At 39.7% G+C, this 21054-nt stretch overlaps 1 protein-coding gene across 1 annotated transcript in view; it reads right to left on the bottom strand.

Annotated features, from left to right (window-relative positions):
* CFAP58 (cilia and flagella associated protein 58) overlaps positions 1–21054 on the bottom strand; it is a 109483-nt gene that overhangs the window by 43443 nt on the left and 44986 nt on the right. The window contains exons 15-16 of the mRNA XM_068547909.1: positions 19450–19561; positions 16728–16832 (exon numbers count right to left, since the gene is read on the bottom strand). Coding sequence (XP_068404010.1) covers positions 16728–16832; positions 19450–19561 — 217 coding nt within the window. The remainder of the gene's footprint in view (positions 1–16727; positions 16833–19449; positions 19562–21054) is intronic.

Raw genomic sequence — 21054 nt, 5'->3', positions numbered from 1 at the left:
AATACAAGACCCATCATAGGACTGGACACACAATAATACAACAGGCATTCAAAACCCATCACTGTTGCCATGAGAATTGTGGTCATTATCACGATTAGAGTCCATAGTTGTCTGCTGGCGCAAGTTTAATGCTGGTACTTGTTCTCTAAGACCATATAATTGGTCCCCACCCAACTTATCCAAGGCACTCCCCAACACAAATTAGCCAGTTATGCATCCCTGCTATTCAGTTCCATCTCCACATCCCAAATGTACTCACCCCTATCCCAGAACTTTGACTCTCCATCTTCCCTTGGCCTAAAGTGCCCTTTGCACTTGTTTCCAAATATGCCTCCTTCAGGAACTCCTTCCATCACTCCACCCTTGTGTCTCCACAGTGCCTTTTCCACCCCAGAAGCACCAACATCACACGCAGTGAGCTCTTACCACACTGCATGTCCAGCTCTGTCCTGGGCAGTTTGAATGAGGCACCACATTTCATCCTCACAACAGCCCAAACAACCAGGTACTATTACTCTCGCCACTTTACAGCTGGAGTCACTGGGGCTGTGAGAGGGTGAGTTGCTTACCCAAGGTCACAAAGTCAGCCACTGGTAAAACAAGGACTCAAAACCTAGGTCTGCACTCTCAACCACTATCCCATCCTTCCTCAACTCATATTTTTAGGTAATGGCTGGATGAGTCAACTTAACACATCAAAGTCCAGCCCAATCACATCTTCTTTGTCCTTGAGGGAGCCAGTTCTTATTACTCTCCCCTGCTCTTACCCCTTGGCACTTACAGCTGTTTTAAACAGCAAACACCATACTATATACTGTCCTAGACAGCATCTATACTGCATAACTGGGCGCTCACTTTTGTCAGTATCCAGTATAACATGATTATGCATAATTGGGTATCCTTCACTAAGTGGAACCATAAAGTAATGATCTGGATTTTCACACACTGCTCATAGAGACCAGTCTCATTTCTTCCTAGATACACCTCAGGAATCTTCTCAAATATAAATTTCTTGCAGGTAAGGATCACATCTTGCATTTCTTTGTGCCTCAGAAACTTCTGCAGATATTAGAGATACCCCAAAACACCTTTTGGTTCATAATTGGTCTTCCAAGCAGGCTTTCTTAACTGGGGTGGTGGGGTGGGGTGAGGTGGGGGGGAAATGGCAGGTCCCTGGAGGTATGCAGGACAAAAGGATCCAAGATGGAATGACCTTCTGTTATTATGTCAGAGCAGAGAGCACACCTGGGTCCCTGTACACATTGGGAAAAATGTTTCCAGTTGTCAGAAGCCTGAAGCAAACTGGATTTGATGGCATCAATATAATGCTTAATATGCTACATATTTGGCATCTGTTCCAGAAAAGACTATGTGTCAGGAACTCAGAAAAGGTCTCCTGGGCATATGGGTAGCTCCCGGTCTGTCTCCGACACATTAAATATACTCAGGGTAGGGAATACACATTTTTAAATGCATGAAACATGAGCCAGACTTGACACCCATCTATCAGAGCTGCTTTAAGGATAATAAAATCAGTGCTGCCATTATAAGGAGAGGGAACTTGATGACCAACTGGAGATTTCTTCCAATCTAAACGATTCTATAAATTCCCCTAAAATCATAAAAAAACAGATTAAGGATTCATGTAGGTGTCTGAACTACAAATACAAATTAATTTCTGCTCCAGCTGCAGTTTTTTCTCATCCTTGTGAGAAGCACTTCTATCTCTGAGATATTTCTGGGTGAAACACCAACATAGCAGCTAAAAATAGGACTCCCCCAGGTTCTCACTGGCAACTATTTTCTTCTAATTTCACAAATAAATCTGCATCTTGAAATGAACTGAATTGAATCTTGCTGCTGTCCAGAAACATTTATCACTGGAAATCTGTTTCATTTGGGGAGTAAGATATAATTATGCACAGATTCAATAAGAACCTAAATGTTCCACTGAGAAATTCTTTATTGAGAATGTTTTGTTTGAACTCTAAGTAATCTATTTATTTCCATTTTCAGTTACTAGCCATATTACTACTATCTGTTTTTGCATTAAAAATATCCTGTTTAAACACTGCTCTTACCAAAAAAAAAAAAAAGTGAATAGTTTCTGACACCAAAACCTCACGTTATTCTGCTTATCACTTGGTTTTGTGAAACTTTATTCAAACTGGCCCTTATAAAAGAAAGAATTTTTTAAAACATTCCCTCATCTATTAGAGCTCAATAACTAGAAATCAAAAGAAAATAGTAAATAACATTTTTAAAAGGTTAATTTATCGACTTACATATTTTTGGTTGACATATTTGCTCTTATTCAATATGAAGTCAGAGACGAAAATAGAAATAAACAAGTGGATTATGGGTCATGTTTCCAAATGCATGGGGATAAATGCATATCCCTAAGGAAATGTACTCAGTTATGACATCACAGCTGTTTCTCCTATAAAAAGAACTATGTCCTGCAGCAAACTATAATTTCCCAAATAAAGGGAATAAAAGATTAAAGAAAAGAAAAACATGTCAGCAATAAAATCCAAGGAGAGCGACCAGATGCCAAGCATATTAAAATACCATATCTGACAAAGGATTAAAAAAAAGAGATCTTATACCACTTGAATGCTTAAACGCAAAGTATTTCCCCTCAGATTCACAGAAGAAAGGAGACTGTGGCATATTGTTGAAATAATGGCTGCATGTCTCCTGATCTTAATCCTCTTCCACATTTACTCTGGGCTTGGCCATGTTACTTGCATTGGTCAATGGAACATTAGCAAGCATGACACAAATGGAGGCTCAAAAAGCACTTGCATGTTGGGGCTTGTCCTTTCTTGCTGCTCTTGGAAACCCTGAGACTGACATCAGGAGAATAAACCTGGGCTAGCCTAGTGGACACATGTGGTCTGTCACTCCCATCACTCCAGCCAACTGCCAGCACCAAGCACCATACATGTGAATTACATACCATCTAAGTCAACCAGCTCCTAGCAACCTGCCAGCTGCCTGCAGAAACACAAGTGAGTCCAGACAAGCCCAACAGAAAAACTGGCTGGCTGAGCCCAGGCTAAATTGCCAACTGATAGGATCAAAATCTAACAAATGACTTTGTTTTAAGCCACTACGTTTTGGATTGGTTTGTTATACAGCAAAAGCTATCTGATACCAAGGTCATCACAGAACCTATTTCATGAGCACACCAGTTAATGCTCCAGTCACCATAGAGAGAACGTGAGAGGCTTCCCTAAGAATGTGTGGGTCTATGTGATTATTCCCAAAAGTGAGTTTGCCTATGAAATGCTGAGTTGTTATACTAAGCCATTTATAAGCTACTAGTTTCGGAATCCTTCTAAAATCTACATCCAATGTGCAATCTATGATAATAGCAGCTAACATTCATTCAGTGCAAGCATGAGGCTATGTGCTTGATACAAATGATCTTGATTAATCTACACAAAAACCTCTTATGAAAGGTATTATTATAATCTGTATTTTACAAATCAAGAACTGAGGTTTAGGGAAGTAAAGTAACTTGGTTGGGGTCACACGGTATCATGCGTAACCCTGGACTCACACATCTGATTTGCTCAAGAGTCTGAGCTCTTAATCACTATGCTTTTCTATCTGATATCACCCACACCATCTGCCATGAAAGGCTTCTCTTGTCCATTGGGCTAGATAATTGTTGGGACCAAGAGATTTAACCTCTCTCTCTCTCTCTCTCGTATCTTAAGTGGTCAGGCAGAACAGATCCAATGAGGCCTATCCACCTAATCGAAGATACATAGGATTTAGGGTGGATGGTGGACATGGTGTATCTTGCCCTGGCCTGCTGACCTCTGACACAGAAACTGGAAGAGCAAGAGAGCTTCAGCACAAGGGCAGGAGCTATTTAACATATGATGACCTGGCCCATCAGCAACAAGTGGCCCAAGTTTCAGGCTGTGACCAATCAGATGAGCAATGACTCCCTTTCCGGTCTTGGGGGGATGAGGGTGGGGAGGGAAAGGAGTCTTGGAAAGGGTTGGAGAAATGGGTGGGAAGTTGGGCAGAAGTTCCTTTCTTCTTGTGGGTATAGAAGGTGTTCCCATGAGGAGAGGGAAGAGCCTCCGTATCTACCTCAGACTTACTGTCTGTCTAATGAAACCTCTGGAATCAGGCCTGCTTTGCCCTGGATTTCTGAAACTTTAAAATGCCTCAACCCTAACTCAATACTGAGATGAAAACAGGGGTGAGGAGAAGGAAGTTGATCAAGACAGCCCCTTTCAAAAACCACTTATTTCAAATCACATAACATGAACAAAACCCTTCCTAACCAAATCAAAGGTCTAGCCCACCAGTCAGCAGTGGGAATGCTATGGGTACCAAGGGGGAAAGAGGGGGGGTGGGAGGAATTGAGAGATTGGGATTGACATATATACACTATTGATACTATGTATAAAATAGATAACTAATGAGAACATACTGTATAGCACAGGGAACTCTACTTAACGCACTGGGGTGATCTAAATGGGAAGGAAATCCAAAACAGAGGGGATATATGTATATGTATAGCTGATTCATCTTGCTGTACAGTAGAAACTAACACAACATTGTAAAGTAACTATACTCCAATAAAAATTAATTTAAAAAAAGAAAGGAATGCGCAAAAAAATAAGAGAATGCCATTTCAAAAAATAACATCTTACATCTACAAAGGCAAGAAAGAAGGACAACGGAAAAAGAGAGGTCCCCAAAACTAAAAAGTAAAATTGGCTTTATGCTACACATTGTGCTCTTTCATTACAAACCAAAGAATATTTGTTTGGAAACATACAGATTTTCCCAATCCCCAGTCGAACATTTGGGAACGACTGAGATACAATATATGGAAGGCACTTTGATAATGTGCCCATCAGACACTAATGGTTGCTGTGGTGCTCTGAGATCATGAGTGAGGTGCCACCCTCTCTAAGCGCTCACACTGAGGCTGACCCAGACAGACCAGGTGGATAGAGGTAGATGGTGCCCCGCAGGCAGCCCACACGGATGTGTGCGCATCTCTGTGTCGGGCCAGCATTAGCAGCTTGTTTTCTGAACAACCCATCTCCAATTGCTCCTTCCATCCTCCCTGACATGGAAGAGCATGTGCAGGACAGCAGGAATCCCCCGGGATTCCTGGAAGAGGTGGCAGGGGCGCAGCAGCCCAGCAGGAACACGCTGGGGAAGAAGCCACTGCCGCCATTCCCAACACGTTATACATTCTCTGGTGAGGACAGCAAGGCTCTCCAGGAGGTAATACCCCTCTCACCTCATTCTTCTTCCCTTTGATTTTAGACCCAAACAAAAGCCTGCAGATGGGCTTCTAGTCAACAGCTCCGGCTTACACTGTGCCTTTCAGTCCCTCTGTCTCTCTAGGGAGGGAATATCTTCAACAACTTCAGCTCTGTTTGGGGAGCATGGTCACTTAGCTATCCTCGAACAGAATGGGCCAGAACTGTGGTTGGTGTCCATCACACCACCAGCAACTGGGACACAATGTTAGAATTCACCTTCCATATCTTCCATATCTTAAGGCAGTGCATTAATAATTTTATAATTACTTTGGAATTTGGGAGAGAAAATGGTCATGGAAATGGGATGCTTAGTGGCTTTATGCGGAGGCACCATAGGGCAGTGGTGAGAGGCTCTGTTCTGGATTCCGGTGACGAAGGTTTCGAAGAGGAGGCAGGAAACCCTCCTGTAAAAGGCCAAACAGTAAGTCCTGTGGACTTTGTGGGCCATACAGTCTCTGTCACAAATACTCAACTCTGCTGTTGCAGCATAAAAGGAGTCATGTACAATAGATGAGTGGATAAGCATGGCTGTGCACCAAGAAAGCTTCATTTGTGGACACTGAAATTTGAATTTCATATCATTTTTACATGTCACAAGATATTATTCTTTTGATTTTTTTCTAATCCCTTAAATATATAAATACTATTCTTATTGTGGGCCACATAAAAACAGGCGGTGACGCGATGAAGAGTGGCCCCCTCTTGCCGCAACTAGAGAAAGCCCTCGCACAGAGACGAAGACCCAACACAGCCAAAAATTAATTAATTAGTTAATTAATTAATTAAAAAAAAAAAAAACAGGCGGTGAGCCAGATATGGCCCACTGCAGGCCATAGCTTACTAAACCCTGGTTTATAATTGCAGCTCTGGAATTTCTTAGCCATAAAATCTTGGGCAAGTTTTGTTTCCAAGCCTCAGTTTCCTCCTCTGTAAAATGAAAACAATAACAGCCTCAACCTCAACTGGGTTTCCTATGGATACAATGAAAGCAAAATGTTTTAGCACGGAGTGGCTGCGCGTGCTCGCAGCAGGCAGTAAGTGTGAGCTGTTACCGTCATTTTCCTCCACTCTTCAAAACTCTCCGTAGCTTCTGCCAAATGCATCCAGGCTACTATCAAACAGGATCAAGGATCCTCATGCCTCTATTAACGAAGAAACATTCTAGACTTTTCATACTAACATCAGTAGCCTTCAATAGTTTATGGGGTCCTAAAACATGCCTCAAATCCTGGGTGCACTCATTTGTCAGTTCCCTCCCAGATCTCAGTCCTTGGAATTCAAGAGCTGAGGACCAAGGTGTCAGGTTAGTATGCTCCAACCCAGAAATACAGTCATCCCTCGGTATCCATGGGAGGTTGGTTCCAGGACCCCACACAGATACCAAAATCCACAGATGCTCAATTCCCTTATATAAAATGCCATAGTATTTGCACCTAACCTACACACATCCTCCCATATACTTTAAATAGTCTCTAGATTACTTATAACACCTAATACAATGTGAATACTACATAAACAGTTGCCAGCATGTGGCAAATTCAATTTTTGCTATTTGGAACTTTCTGGAATTTTTTAAGATATTTTTGATCCGCAGTTGGGTGACTCCACGGATGTGGAACCCACAAATATGGAGGACCAGCTGTAACGATATTTCTTGAGCACTGGCCAATTCTCGTGCCCCCTGGCATCTGCTAAGTGCTCTATGCAGTTCTTTCCCTTCATCTTCACAACAACAAAAGGATGCTGATAAGATGATGAGCTCCAAGTTTCAGAGAAAGAGATCAAAGTATAAGAAGGTTAGATAACTAGGCAAGGCCATGCATGTAGTAACCAAGAGTCGTGGGGTTCCTTCCTGAACCACGGCTCTTGCTTTGGAGCTAAGAAAGGGGCCTCAGTGCTTCTCTGTCTGAACCAGTATCCTGAATGCCTAGGAACTTTGTTATAATGCTGGTTATGATTTATTAAGGCCTGGGGAGGTCCTGCGATTCTGCATTTCTAAAAAGCTGTCAGGTGATGCCAATGCCACTGGTCCTAGGACCACGCTTAGAGTGACAAGGCTCTAGATGCAGTGAGAAATGTGACCTTTCCCCATTAATGACCAACGTGGTCTGCAGATGAATCAAATCAGTGACCTAGTTTTCCATGGAGCCAGACTGCCACAGTTAGACTCAAAACTCCACCGAATGCCAGATGTGTGGCCTTGGGGACAAGTCTCTCAACTTTTCTGTGCCTCATGTTTCCTGCCTGTGAAGGGAAAGATAATAGCTCTTATCTCATTGGGGTGTGACAATGATTAAATGAGATAATACATATACAAAGCATTTAGAACAAGGTCTAACCCACTGTAAACATTCAATAAATGTAAGACAATCAGAAGATAAAGAAAAATGAAGACCCTACCAAAGAATTATCTAAAAATGTGCTCTATGAGGTTTGCTCTCACTGCACAGCTAATAATTTGCACAGATCCGTCCAAACCCTCTTATCATTCAAGCCATTTTACAGTTAAGTAAACCAAACTTGCACCCAGTCATAAAATTAGAGAGAAAGTTCACCTTGAAAGGGCAGGACCCAGATGCCAAGGAAGAAGCAGCTTTCCATACTACTCAGCCATAAAAAGAAACGAAATTGAGTTATTTGCAGTGAGGCAGATGGACCTAGAGTCTGTCATACAGAGTGAAGTAAGTCAGAAAGAGAAAAACAAATACCGTATGCTAACACATATATATGGAATCTAAAAAAAAAAAAAGGTTCTGAAGAACCTAGGGGCAGGACAGAAATAAAGACACAGACGTAGAGAATGGACTTGAGGATACGGAGAGGGGGAAGGGAAAGCTGGGACAAAGTGAGAGAGTGTCATGGACATATATACACTACCAAACGTAAAATAGATAGCTAGCAGGAAGCAGCTGCATAGCACAGGGAGATCAGCTCCGTGTGGGATGGGGAGGGTGGGAGGGAGACGCAAGAGGGAGGGGACATGGGGATATATGTATATGTATAGCTGATTCACTTTGTTATATAGCAGAAACTAACACAACATTGTAAAACACAGTAAATTCCAGGCTCCTGCAAAGTTAGAAGTTAATAACACAAATGCAGAGGCAACAGGAACAGTAATTCCCATAACCTCTCAGAGCTCAAAGACAGAACTCAAATGACTGTGGGACACATCACTTATTGAAGGACCACCGTTCTTGCAACATTTAATCAGTCACTAAATAAATATTTGCGAGGGATGAAATAATCATTGCAATAGACACGGGAACTGCCTTTGGAAAGCTTATGGTCTAGCGGGAAAGTCACTAAGCACACAATTGCAATTATTTCATTAATTACAAGTGTGACAGTGGTATGAAAGTGAAGTCAAGGTATGGGAACGTGTACCAAGAAACCTAACCTAGAGACCTAAGAGGGACCCCTGAGGAGCGAGCATTTGGTGTCAGGTCTAAAGGGTGAACAGGAGTTGCCCAGGCAAAGAGCCTGTCCGTCTTTACTGAGCACTTATTATATGCCTGGTTCTGTATCAGGCATTGGGGTTAGAAGGATTAATTAACAAGTGCCTTTCCTCAAAGAACTCACAGTCTATTGGGGGCAAATAGACTTCCATTACATCTGCTGCTGGGAAATGATAGGGGCTCTTCAGCACCATGTAACAGATTAAACAATCATTTAAAAAATGTTCTGATACTCAGAAGAGTTCAACCAAAAATCTTCCTAACTGCAAAATGTTCTGTTGTGAGTTTAGAGAACTTCTCTAATAATTTAATAAAACAGATGAAATTGAGAAACTGTCAAACCCCGTGGAGCACCCAGGGTTTCACCAAGATACCAAGGCTTGTTTGTCAGCAGATGTGCAAGCTCTGGAAGAAAATTCACAGCAGACCCAGGGCAGCCCAACCATCCAAAAGAAAGGTGAAATGAGGAACTGGACAGAGGGGAGTGAGGCAGGATATTAAACTTTGGAGACCTGGGAAAAAAACGCTTTTTGGTTAATAATATTAACAATCATCACCATAATGTTAATGACAACTAAACACTCTGATCAACCTGTATGTGCACTTCCACTCAATTCTGTGGGTGGGTACTTATTGTACCAGTTTATGGATGAGAAAACTAGGGATTAGAATAAACAAGAAATTTCTGTTTATGGCATTATGGCATACTAAATAACCTGAAAACTGAAGTCCACAATGCATTAGACTTGCTCAACAAAACAACACATCCTTTTAATCACAAAATGGAGTTTGCAAGTAGTTTGATCCTCAAATGTCAAAATCAAAGGGTGAACTGCGTATTAGCGCAGTAAATAGAAACTGCAGCTCTCTCTTGGGGGCTGACTGGGACAAATGGCTGGACTCACTGAACAAGGGGCTTGGAGTTTAACGGCCATAAGAGGATAAAGGATGAGGTACTGAGCCTGCGTGAAGTGGGTAGTTAGTACTGAGACTCCTCCACATAAAGTTAGGGACTTAAAAGAGTTACAGCCTCAGTGTAAAGAGACAACAAAGAGAAGTTCACCCACTGGGACAGGAAGACCACAAGGAAATCCAACTATCTCTCCTGGTTCTGCATGGGGAAAAAAAAAAGCCTACCCTGAGAATCTGTATCCATGGGTCTTCTATCATAAGAGTTTAGAGTTCTAATATACATCAACCAGGTAGTCTAGAAAGCCCCAAAATGAGAATTTAACATAAAAAATTATCCTAAGCAAGTGATATCTCTTAGAGCGTCCGACAGAAACAAATGAAAGGACATACCCTTAACCTGGACCATTCCCGAGTTCCATAAATAAAGCCTTTCTGAAAATGAGTCCATAATCCAAAATCCAACACAAACGGAAAAAGTCCACCATGAATGAAAGTCAGCAGTCACAGTAAACAATAGGAAAGACCTCCAAGACCTTCAAATAATAGAACAATCAGATAAAGACTATAAAATAAATGTTTCAATTAATTGAAGACATAAAGAAAGGAATAAAAACATAAAAGATCAAGACACTATCAACAAAGACCAGTCATATGTGAAAAAGAATCACTAGAAAATAAAAATTAAATTTTTGAAAATAAAATCTTGATAGATTGGCTAATAGCAGATGAGCACACCTCAAGAGAGACTTAGTGAACAAGAAGATAAAGCTGAGAAAATGTAACACAATAAATAAAGAGAAGAAAAATATCAAAGAGGTCAGTAGATAAGAAAAAAAGAATGTGAAGAAGTCCAACATACATCTAATAAGAGTTCCAGAAGGAGTGAAAATAGAAAGATAAAGGAGAGATTATTCAAAGATACAGTGTTAAAAAAAGAGACGAAAGGCCCAAAATGCAGTCACTTGTGTTAAGCCCACATCAACAAACTGAGACTTAATGCCTAACCCAATTGCAATTTCAGCCTTTCCTAGAAATGTAATCTCAACTGGTCAGTCTGAAATTACCTGGTCAGCACTGGTCATTCCTGGTCATTGAGGAAATCTGCCTGACAGACTCCTGCTGTACCCCAAAGGAAGGTGACCTTGCCTGAGACAACACACTCTTTGCTAGTAACTTCCTTGTCCTGCCCCCTTCTGCCTATAAAAGTTTTCCATTTTGTACAGCTCTTTAGAGTTCCTTTCTAATTGCTAGATGGAATGTTGCCCAATTCATGAATTGTTGGAAAAATCCAATAATATCTTTAAAATTTACTCAGTTGAATTTTGTTTTTTAACAACAGGAATCCTCAGATTCAGGAAACACAATGAGTCCTAAGCATATCAATTAAAACTAAATTCATACCAAATGCATTGTGCTGAAATTCCAGAACACGAAGGACAAAGAGAAACTCTAACAATCAAACAAAGAAAGGGCAGGATACTTAAAAAGTAGCAATAATAATTAGACTGACAGCAGACTCCTCAACAGCATCATTAAAAGCTAACACAGAGGACTAACATCTTCAAAGTACAAGCAGAAAACAGGGTTTCAACTTAACCATTTACAAGTAAGGCCAAAATAAATACATTTTCAGACAAGCAAAAGAGAGTGTTAGTCATTGAAAAATTTGTCATTTTAAGAACTATGAAAGGATGCACTTCAAGAAGAAGGAGATGGAACCTAGAGGTAAGAAATTGGAGAGGTGAAGAAACAGAAAACAAAAGAACTGGTAAATATTCTGGTGAATCTGAATAAATAATTCATAGACTCTATAAAATACTGATGATGATGACTAATACTGGGAGGACTGTAGGAGGTAATTGGAGTTAAAACATTCCAAGTCCCTGCACTGTTTGTAAGAAGGATAAGGATATTGATCAACTTTACATTTGTTTAGACTTGATGTCAACTATGCATATTAAATTTTTAAGGAAATCAGAGAGAGACGGAATTACACTGAGCGGTGATAACTATTCAGCAAAAATAAATAAATACACCAGGAAAAGGAGAATAGGGAGTAATGAGGAGAGAGAAGTGAGTGGTGGAGGGAAAAAGAGGGAATAAAGAAAACTCAGTCCAACAGAAAGCAGGAACACACTATATTTGAGCATTAAAAAAAAAACAAATCAGGGTAAATAATAGAAAATAAGAAGTAGAAATAAACCTAAAATTATCAATAAATATAAATAGACTAAACACACAAGTCAAAAAACAAGGATATCAGATTAGGTTTTTTTGTTTTTTTTTAATTACAAGAGACTCACTGAAATATAAGGACACCAAAAGTTTAAAAGTACAGAAAAATGATGCAAAAAAACCTGGTAAAGCTATATTAATATCAGACAATTTTATAAGTAAAAGCAATAAGGATTAAGCAGGGTTCTTGCATAATATTAAAGGAACAATTCACCAGGAAGAAATGTTAACTATAACCTTTTACTCACCTTGTGAACATAATCTAAAATGTACTTAAGGCCAAAAACTACAAGGAAAAATAGACAAATCTCCAAACTTTTTTTCAGTAATTAGGTAGACAAAAAAATTAGGAAAGATATAGATTTGGACAATGCAATTAACAAGGTTGGTCTGACGAACATCATATAGACTTCCGAATCTTGAACATTTGGAGAATACATATCTTTTTCAAGCACCTAGGCATTGGTTATAAAAACTGACTATCAGCAGAAGCAAGAAGAACTACAATTCTGCAGCCTGTGGAACAAAACCCACATTCACAGAAAGAGAGACAAGATGAAAAGGCAGAGGGCTATGTACCAGATGAAGGAACAAGATAAAACCCCAGAAAAACAACTAAATGAAGTGGAGGTAGGTAACCTTCCAGAAAAAGAATTCAGAATAATGATAGTGAAGATGATCCAGGACCTCAGAAAACGAATGGAGGCAAAGATCGAGAAGATGCAAGAAATGTTTAACAAAGACCTAGAAGAATTAAAGAACAAACAAACAGAGATGAACAACACAATAACTGAAATGAAAACTACACTAGAAGGAATCAATAGCAGAATAACTGAGGCAGAAGAACAGATAAGTGACCCGGAAGACAGAATGGTGGAATTCATTGCTGCGGAACAGAATAAAGAAAAAAGAATGAAAAGAAATGAAGACAGCCTAAGAGACCTCTGGGACAACATTAAATGCAACAACATTCGCATTATAAGGGGTCCCAGAAGGAGAAGAGAGAGAGCAAGGACCCGAGAAAATATTTGAAGAGATTATAGTTGAAAACTTCCCTAACATGGGAAAGGAAATAGCCACCCAAGTCCAGGAGCCTCACAGAGTCCCACACAGGATAAACCCAGGGAGAAACACGCCAAGACACATAGTAATCAAATTGGCAAAAATTAAAGACAAAGAAAAATTATGGAAAGCAGCAAAGGAAAAACGACAAATAACATACAAGGGAACTCCCATAAGGTTAACAGCTGATTTCTCAGCAGAAACTCTACAAGCCAGAAGGGAGTGGCATGACATATTTAAAGTGATGAAAGGGAAGAACCTACAACCAAGATTACTCTACCCCACAAGGATCTCATTCAGATTTGATGGAGAAATCAAAAGCTTTACAGACAAGCAAAAGCTAAGAGAATTCAGCACCACCAAACCAGCTCTACAACAAATGCTAAAGGAACTTCTCTAAGTGGGAAACACAAGAGAAGAAAAGGACCTACAAAAACAAACCCAAAACAATTAAGAAAATGGTCATAGGAACATACATATAGATAATTACCTTAAATGTGAATGGATTAAATGCTCCAACCACAAGACACAGGCTTGCTGAATGGATACAAAAACAAGACCCATATATATGCTGTGTACAAGAGACCCATTTCAGACCTAGGGACACATTCAGACTGAAAGTGAGGGGATGGAAAAAGATATTCCATGCAAATGGAAATCAAAAGAAAGCTGCAATAGCAATACTCATATCAGATAAAATAGACTTTCAAATAAAGAATGTTACAAGAGACAAGGAAGGACACTACATAATGATCAAGGGATCAATCCAAGAAGAAGATATAACAATTATAAATATATATGCACTCAACATAGGAACACCTCAATACATAAGGCAACTGCTAACAGCTACAAAGGAGGAAATCGACAGTAACACAATAATACTGGAGGACTTTAACACCTCATTTACAACAATGGACAGATCATCCAAACAGAAAATTAATAAGGAAACACAAACTTTAAATGACACAATAGACCAGATAGATTTCATTGATATTTATAGGACATTCCATCCAAAAACAGCAGATTACACTTTCTTCTCAAGTGCGCATGGAACATTCTCCAGGATAGGTCACATCTTGGGTCACAAGACAAGCCTCAGTAAATTTAAGAAAATAGAAATCATATCAAGCATCTTTTCTGACCACAATGTTTTGAGATTAGAAATGAATTACAGGGAAAAAAACGTAAAAAAGACAAACACATGGAGGCTAAACAATACGTTACTAAATAACCAAGAGATCAATGAAGAAATCAAAAAATACCTAGAGACAAATGACAATGAAAACGCCACGATCCAAATCCTATGGGATGCAGCAAAAGCAGTTCTAAGAGGGAAGGTTACAGCTATACAAGCCTACCTCAGGAAACAAGAAAAATCTCAAATAAACAATCTAACCTTACACCTAAAGGAACTAGGGAAAGAAGAACAAACAAAACCCAAAGTTAGCAGAAGGAAAGAAATCATAAAGATCAGAGCAGAAATAAATGAAATAGAAACAAAGAAAACAATAGCAAAGATCAATAAAACTAAAAGCTGGTTAAAAAAATAAATAAAACTGACTATTTAGCTGGTCACAAAACAAGTCTCAACAAATTCCAAAGAATCAGTATAATACAGATCACAATGCAAAAAGTGAGAAATCAATAACTAAAAGATAACTTAAATACCTATATTTTTGGAAATTTAAATTTGTACTTTTAATTATCATAGGAGAAATAGTGGATATTTTTTAAGACTTACTCTCAAAATAGAAATAATTTTGAAAATAGAAAATATTTAGGACTAGATGAAAATGAAAATACCACGTTTCAAAACCTGTGGGAAGAAACGAAAGTTTTTCAAGGACATTTTGTACCTGTAAATGCTTATTTCTATTAGAATAGTAGGCTGAACATTAATGAGCTGAGCACCAACCTTAACCAGGTAGAAAAAGAACAGAATGAACCCAAAGTACGGTTAATATTATGGGCTTTGGAATTAGAAATAATAAGAATAATTGGTCATTTATTTGCCAAGCATAATGCTAAGCTCTTTCAATCCTCCTTTCAACATGCCTTTTATTTTTAACATTTTGCCAATTTTATTTCATCGATCCTCCATCTCCATATCCATGTGTCTCTGATCCCTTCCCCCTTTCTTCATTTCTTTGCTGGAAAATTCTAAAATAAACCCCAGACTATGTATCATTTCATTTGTAAATACTTCAATACATCTCTCTTATAAAAAGGCTTTTTTTTTTTTTTTACAAAACATAACCATAACGTTCCTACTACACCTTATATAATCAACACTAATTTCTTAATGTCATCCAACACACATCCCATGTTCAGATTTCATTGACTATAGAGAAAACAATGAACAGAGACACAGACCTTGCATGAAGCCAGCCACACGGAGGGCCCAGGCAAAAGAGGGAGCTACTGTTGTTGGTACATGATAAACGGTGACCAAGGACATTGAGGTGTCATGCTTTCCCCGTGTGGGCACTGAACGAGAGTGATGAAACCTGAGACTATGACTGAGGGCAGCTAAAATGAAGGGGGATAAATGAATTCTTCTGGCACAATTACGTGCTAGTTTCTGTGCTGCCTGTAGAGTGAAGCCATGCTCTTCCTTTCACTGAATTACTCAGTTTCGTAGGGAGCTACTGAAGTTAAATGGTTACACTACTGGGGACAAGTAGCCTTATATTCTAGAATTCTCTACCTAGTGCTGGTTAATTTTATTACTGGGGAGAATCACAGGCTTTCCCCACACTGTAGTGTCCTCAGAAATCAGGGATATGGGCCAGGAGCAAAATATAGGAGCTCTCTCCCCACATCTGGGGAGTTAGGACCCAGGCAGCCCAGGAGCATCGGTGTGAGTGCACAAAATAGGACAAGGTATGACGTCAAAGATGGGGATCCTGAGCCATTAGTCTTGTACACTCTTAATGTCCCAACAACATCCCTTTTCATAGGTTCTATATTGTTCCATAATACAGATCAAGAACTTCAGGTGCAGAGAAGTTAACCTCACACAGCTACAGATTGGCAGAGGCAGGATTCCAACCCAGGCCACCTAACACCAGAGCTTATATTCTTTATCCACACCAAACTCCTGAGGTTAACCTTCCTCATCCGCTGATTGGGGATGACAACCCCCAACCCCAGAACTATGAAGAGGAATTGAGACAAGGAGATAAAGCCACCAGCACAGTATCTGGCACGATGATGATAATGGTGATGAAGGAAATGATGGTGGTGACAACTGGTACTTGCAAAGATACAGGCCCACAAGGATGTTACCATTGTTAATTGCTCCAGAATAACTTACTGCATAAAATCCTCAGAAAGATACCTTTCCTTCCATTTCACTCTCACAAACCTTCAAGAGGACATTTGTGCTCTATGTGAAAGCTAGTTTTCAAAGTCAAAACCATGGCATTTCACATTATATGAAGATATGAAGAAAAGTATTTAAAAGAATCTAACGAATAAAACTGCAGGGCAGCAGGGAGCTCACATTACCCAATGCAGTAAGTGTAGCCTTGAACTTAATTTTCTAGAATTCTTGAAATATCAGTGATGGCAGCATAAAAGACCAATTAATCAGATTGTTTGTTCTCTGTGTGTGCGTCCCTGTTGCCATCTACAGTTAAAAATGGGGCATGCAACACTGCCAAATAACTAATTCTAAAAACACTGTCCTGGAGATGATGGTGCTAAGAAAATACACTTGTTCGATGAGTACAGACAATGGAAATGTTACCTGAAGGAGCAGCTCTTTTTCAACCACCTCTTCTGTCTTGCTGATGAGACGCTTCTGCAGGGTATGAATTTTCTGTATCAGCTCAAAGGTACTGGGGTCACTGGCCTACTCAAGGGGAACAAAATAAAGCAGCTGAAATTATCAGTTTCAAAGCACTGAGGTCCCTATGTAAAATAATTATTGTTCTGTTAAAATCTATTGCAAAGCTGTAGACCCAATACAGAAAGAATTAGAACCAAAAAAATAAAAAATAAAAAGTACAACAGGGCTTCCCTCGTGGCGCAGTGGTTGAGAATCTGCCTGCTAATGCAGGGGACATGGGTTCGAGCCCTGGTCTGGGAAGATCCCACATGCCGCGGAGCAACTAGGCCCGTGAGCCACAACTACTGAGCCTGCGCGTCTGGAGCTTGTGCTCCGCAACAAGAGAGGCTGCGATAGTGAGAGGCCCGCGCACCGCGATGAAGAGTGGCCCCCGCTTGCCGCAACTAGAGAAAGCCCTCGCACAGAAACGAAGACCCAACATAGCAATCAATCAATCAATCAATAAATAAATCTTAAAAAAAAAAAAACGAGCTACTTCTGTTAGCTCTGATCTCAAAACTAATGAAAGTCAATAGTGATTTAAAAAAAAAAAAAAAAGTACAACAGATGAGACAGTCATCAAAACAGACTGATGTTTGGCTCTAGTTAGCCAATAAATGGAAAGTGAGTATGTTTATTCCACCAGGGAAAATAATAACAACAGCAGCAATAATGGTAGCTCCTGGGCCTGATACCTGGTTCTCTGCCGCCATCTGGACACTATGCTAAGTGTTTTTCATACATTATCAAACTTTAGTCACATGACAGCCCTACTAGACAGTATTATCTTCCCCTTTTACAGATAAGGCAACTGAGGCTCAGAGGAGGTCATTTACCCACACCGATAAAGGTCAGAGCTGGATTCAAGCCCAGATTTGCCTGGCTCCAAAGCCTGGGCTTCTTAATTACCATGCTCTGAGGTTTTCCCTACCATCATTTCTGTTTCCATAGGAATGAGACAGGGTTCCCTAATTCATTCGGTCTCAGGATTCTCCTTTCATAATTGTCAACAAGAAGATTCATTACAGCCTATGATGGGGAAAGTTTCTAGGATGTGGACATCTGCTAATAATTGGCAGCAGAACAGGACCATGGCATTTAGCTCTCAAACGGCATTATCAATCTGTAAGGCTCTGATGCGCCTTCAATAGCTATCTGTGTACAATTCAAACAAGATCTACAGTTATACATTGATAATTTGTCCTCTAGACGTTGAGCCAAAGCTTTACTTTCAACTGTACTGACATTCTGAATTAATCTAGCAGCTAAATATTTTCAACTACCTCCCAGAGTCTCTATTTTCTAATTTTTTTAATAGACATTGACATGGAATTGGAAACTTTAAAGATCTGCTTGAAAACACATGGAATAAACTAATGTGACAGTAAATGAATTTAAAATTTTCAGCTCCTTAGGAAAAGAATAGATACATGTATATGTATAACTGAATCACTTTGCTGTACACCTGAAACTAACACAACATTGTTAATCAACTGTACTCCAATTAAAAAAAAAAAAAGTTGTGCAACAACCAAGCTACCACAAAAATAAATAAATAAATTAAATTAAATTAAATTTTCAGCTCCATTTCCCCAGACGCATCCATGTTATTGTTAGTTTAGTAAGCTACCCCACTCTTGGCATTTGAAGAGGAATAAATGAGGGTCCAAAAGAGGTGGGGGGAGATATTCCATTGACTATGACTTTGCTTAAGAAATACTAAGCACTGCCAACCGATATCCATATTTTGGAAGTAGATTTGGCACACATTCACTTGGCAAGACTGGATGTCGTTAAAACTCAGGCCTCATGTTTACATAACGATTTATAATGCATTCTCCTTAATGCTTTCTTCATTTAAAGGAAAAAATAAAAATGGAAAACAAAAACCTACTTGGCTGTTTTTCCCCCTTGCCCTGCTCTTTCTTATACCACATATTTCTATTCTCCCAACATCCTAATTGTTCACTTAGTCAAAGCCCCTTCTGACACCCACATTGCTGGGTACAACTAAAGGAGATGGGCATCTTTTTCTTGAATAAGCAGAGCTTGTCTGTTACTGTTATCTGTTGGTGGAAATGTCTATCAGGAGGTCATAAAATAAAATATGAGGTTTATTATCCATCACCTACCAATGGGACTTTGGCTGTGTTCCCAGATCCTAAAAGAAGGAGTTTGATTAACACAATGCTAGTTCTTTGAAAAGAGGGCAAGTTCACAAAAGCCCTATTTTCTTTGGGAAATAAAAGGGTGCAAAGGCCAATTGAAAGATGGCGAAGACGCTGGTAGCCAGCGCAGCTGAAGGCAACTAACCATCCAAGACAAACAGGTAGCTGCAAAATAGCTGGTTGACCAAACACTGCTTAAATAACAACAAAAAATAATAATAATCAATGTCAATTGGTGAGGCCAGTTCACAGCTTTCACTGGGTCTTCTTTAGGCAGAAAGGATTTTGTCCAAGACTTTTAAAAACAAAACCCAAATCTGGAACAATCCAATTTACATTTGATCTAGCCTTGCATTTTAGGTGACAATGGCATAGCATTAAATAAAACCATGCTTCTTATTGTGCTTTAGGTAAGAAGACAAGCAGGTTAGAAGGAGGTTTGGGGGTGGGAGGAAGTCTCTCCCGAATGTTACCTCGAGCTTTCTCCATCTGTGCACATTCATGGGGTTCTCCAGTTCCTCCTCCAGGGCTCGGCATCTTGTCCTCTCCTTCAGGAATTCCCTTTGCGTGTGAAAAAGCTCCTGCCTGAATAAGACAAACTTTCTTTTGCAAAGAAGTTCTCCACCCATTTGAATATCCTTTACGTGTCCACTATGTCTTATACAAAAAGCTGGGATTAGAGAGACTTCAGGACCACTGAGACTAGCCTCCTAATCTGTGCAAGACACAGATGATATCAATTCTTGCAGAGTGCAAACTTCAGCTTTAGCTTTACAAAAAAAAAGTACCAGAGCTTCAGAATTACGATTCTGGATACCAAAGGAATTTTAGAAGTATATGGAAAGAACAGGGAGGAGGTAAATTATGAGGATTTCAATATATTGTTCAATGTGTCTAAACGTCTCCTACAGAAGCAGAAGAAAACAAGCCACATTCCACCATGAGGTACGGCATCTGAATGCAAGAGACTGAGGCTCAGGTGAGAACCTGACATCAATTAGGGCAGTGCATCACCACCCTGATGGCATACTGGAATCACCTGGGGAACTTTAACAACATACCTTTGCCTGGACCCAACCCCCAAAGGGATTCTACTTTAATTGGTCTAGCATGCAGCTTGGGTTTCATAGATTTTTTAAGTCCTGCTGGTAATTCTAATGTGCAGCCAGCATTGAAAAACACCAAATTAGGAGTGATCTTTTCTCTCATGTTCCGCAACTACACAGATGGCTGAAAAAGTCCCGAAGAACTAGCTCTGGCTCAAACATACTTCTAAAATCTGTAGGAATCTCTAGTTAATAGGTAACGTGCTACAGCCGTCCACAGTACCCAGTGAGCTGGCTGCCACCCTACTGAAAGAGAAGCTCTGTTGGGAGGTGGAGAAGAGGCAAGCAGTCGCGTTGACACGGGGAAGAGGATATTATTATCTGTCCTCATCTGCTGCGTGTGCGCAGATTACTAATACTAAGCCATCTCTTTTACTTAATTGCTTCATTTAAACCAATAATACAACTTCCCCTCATTAGCAAGACAAACCATTAGAATTAACTGCATAATGTTCACTCAACAGGGAGCTCAAGCTGCTTAGAATTAAAACCATATTTTTAACACTATGATTTTCTATAGTGTCATCAGCAGCGAAGGGCGAGAGTATTAGCTACTGTTATTGATGGCTTCTTTTGTACCAGACTCTGTGCTAGGCATGTTCGTTTTCGTGTTTAATTTTAACTGCAAGTCTTAAGCTCAGATAAGTGATTTGCCCAAGGTCGCACAGCTTGTAGGTGACAAGTCTGAGATTGGAATTCATGCCTGCTTGCCTCCAATATTTTTATTGTCTTCCCATTATAAAGAAAGATAAAATCTATTATCAACAAGCCAGCAATGTTGACTGAGAATGGGTAGAATTTGGTCGTTTGCGTATATAATAAAAATAACACATGGCTGGCAAGTTTAGTGATAGTCCTGGAGATCATTCAATAGCTACTTAGAATGAATCCATTTGTCTCCAAAATGTCAATGGTAGCATCTCTGGATAGTAAACTTATGAGAGATTTTCTAATCGTGTCTTCATATTTTTT

Source organism: Eschrichtius robustus, chromosome 7, assembly GCF_028021215.1.
Source record: "Eschrichtius robustus isolate mEscRob2 chromosome 7, mEscRob2.pri, whole genome shotgun sequence".
Taxonomy (NCBI): Eukaryota; Metazoa; Chordata; class Mammalia; order Artiodactyla; family Eschrichtiidae; genus Eschrichtius; species Eschrichtius robustus.
This window is presented reverse-complemented; position numbering and strand designations above follow the sequence as displayed.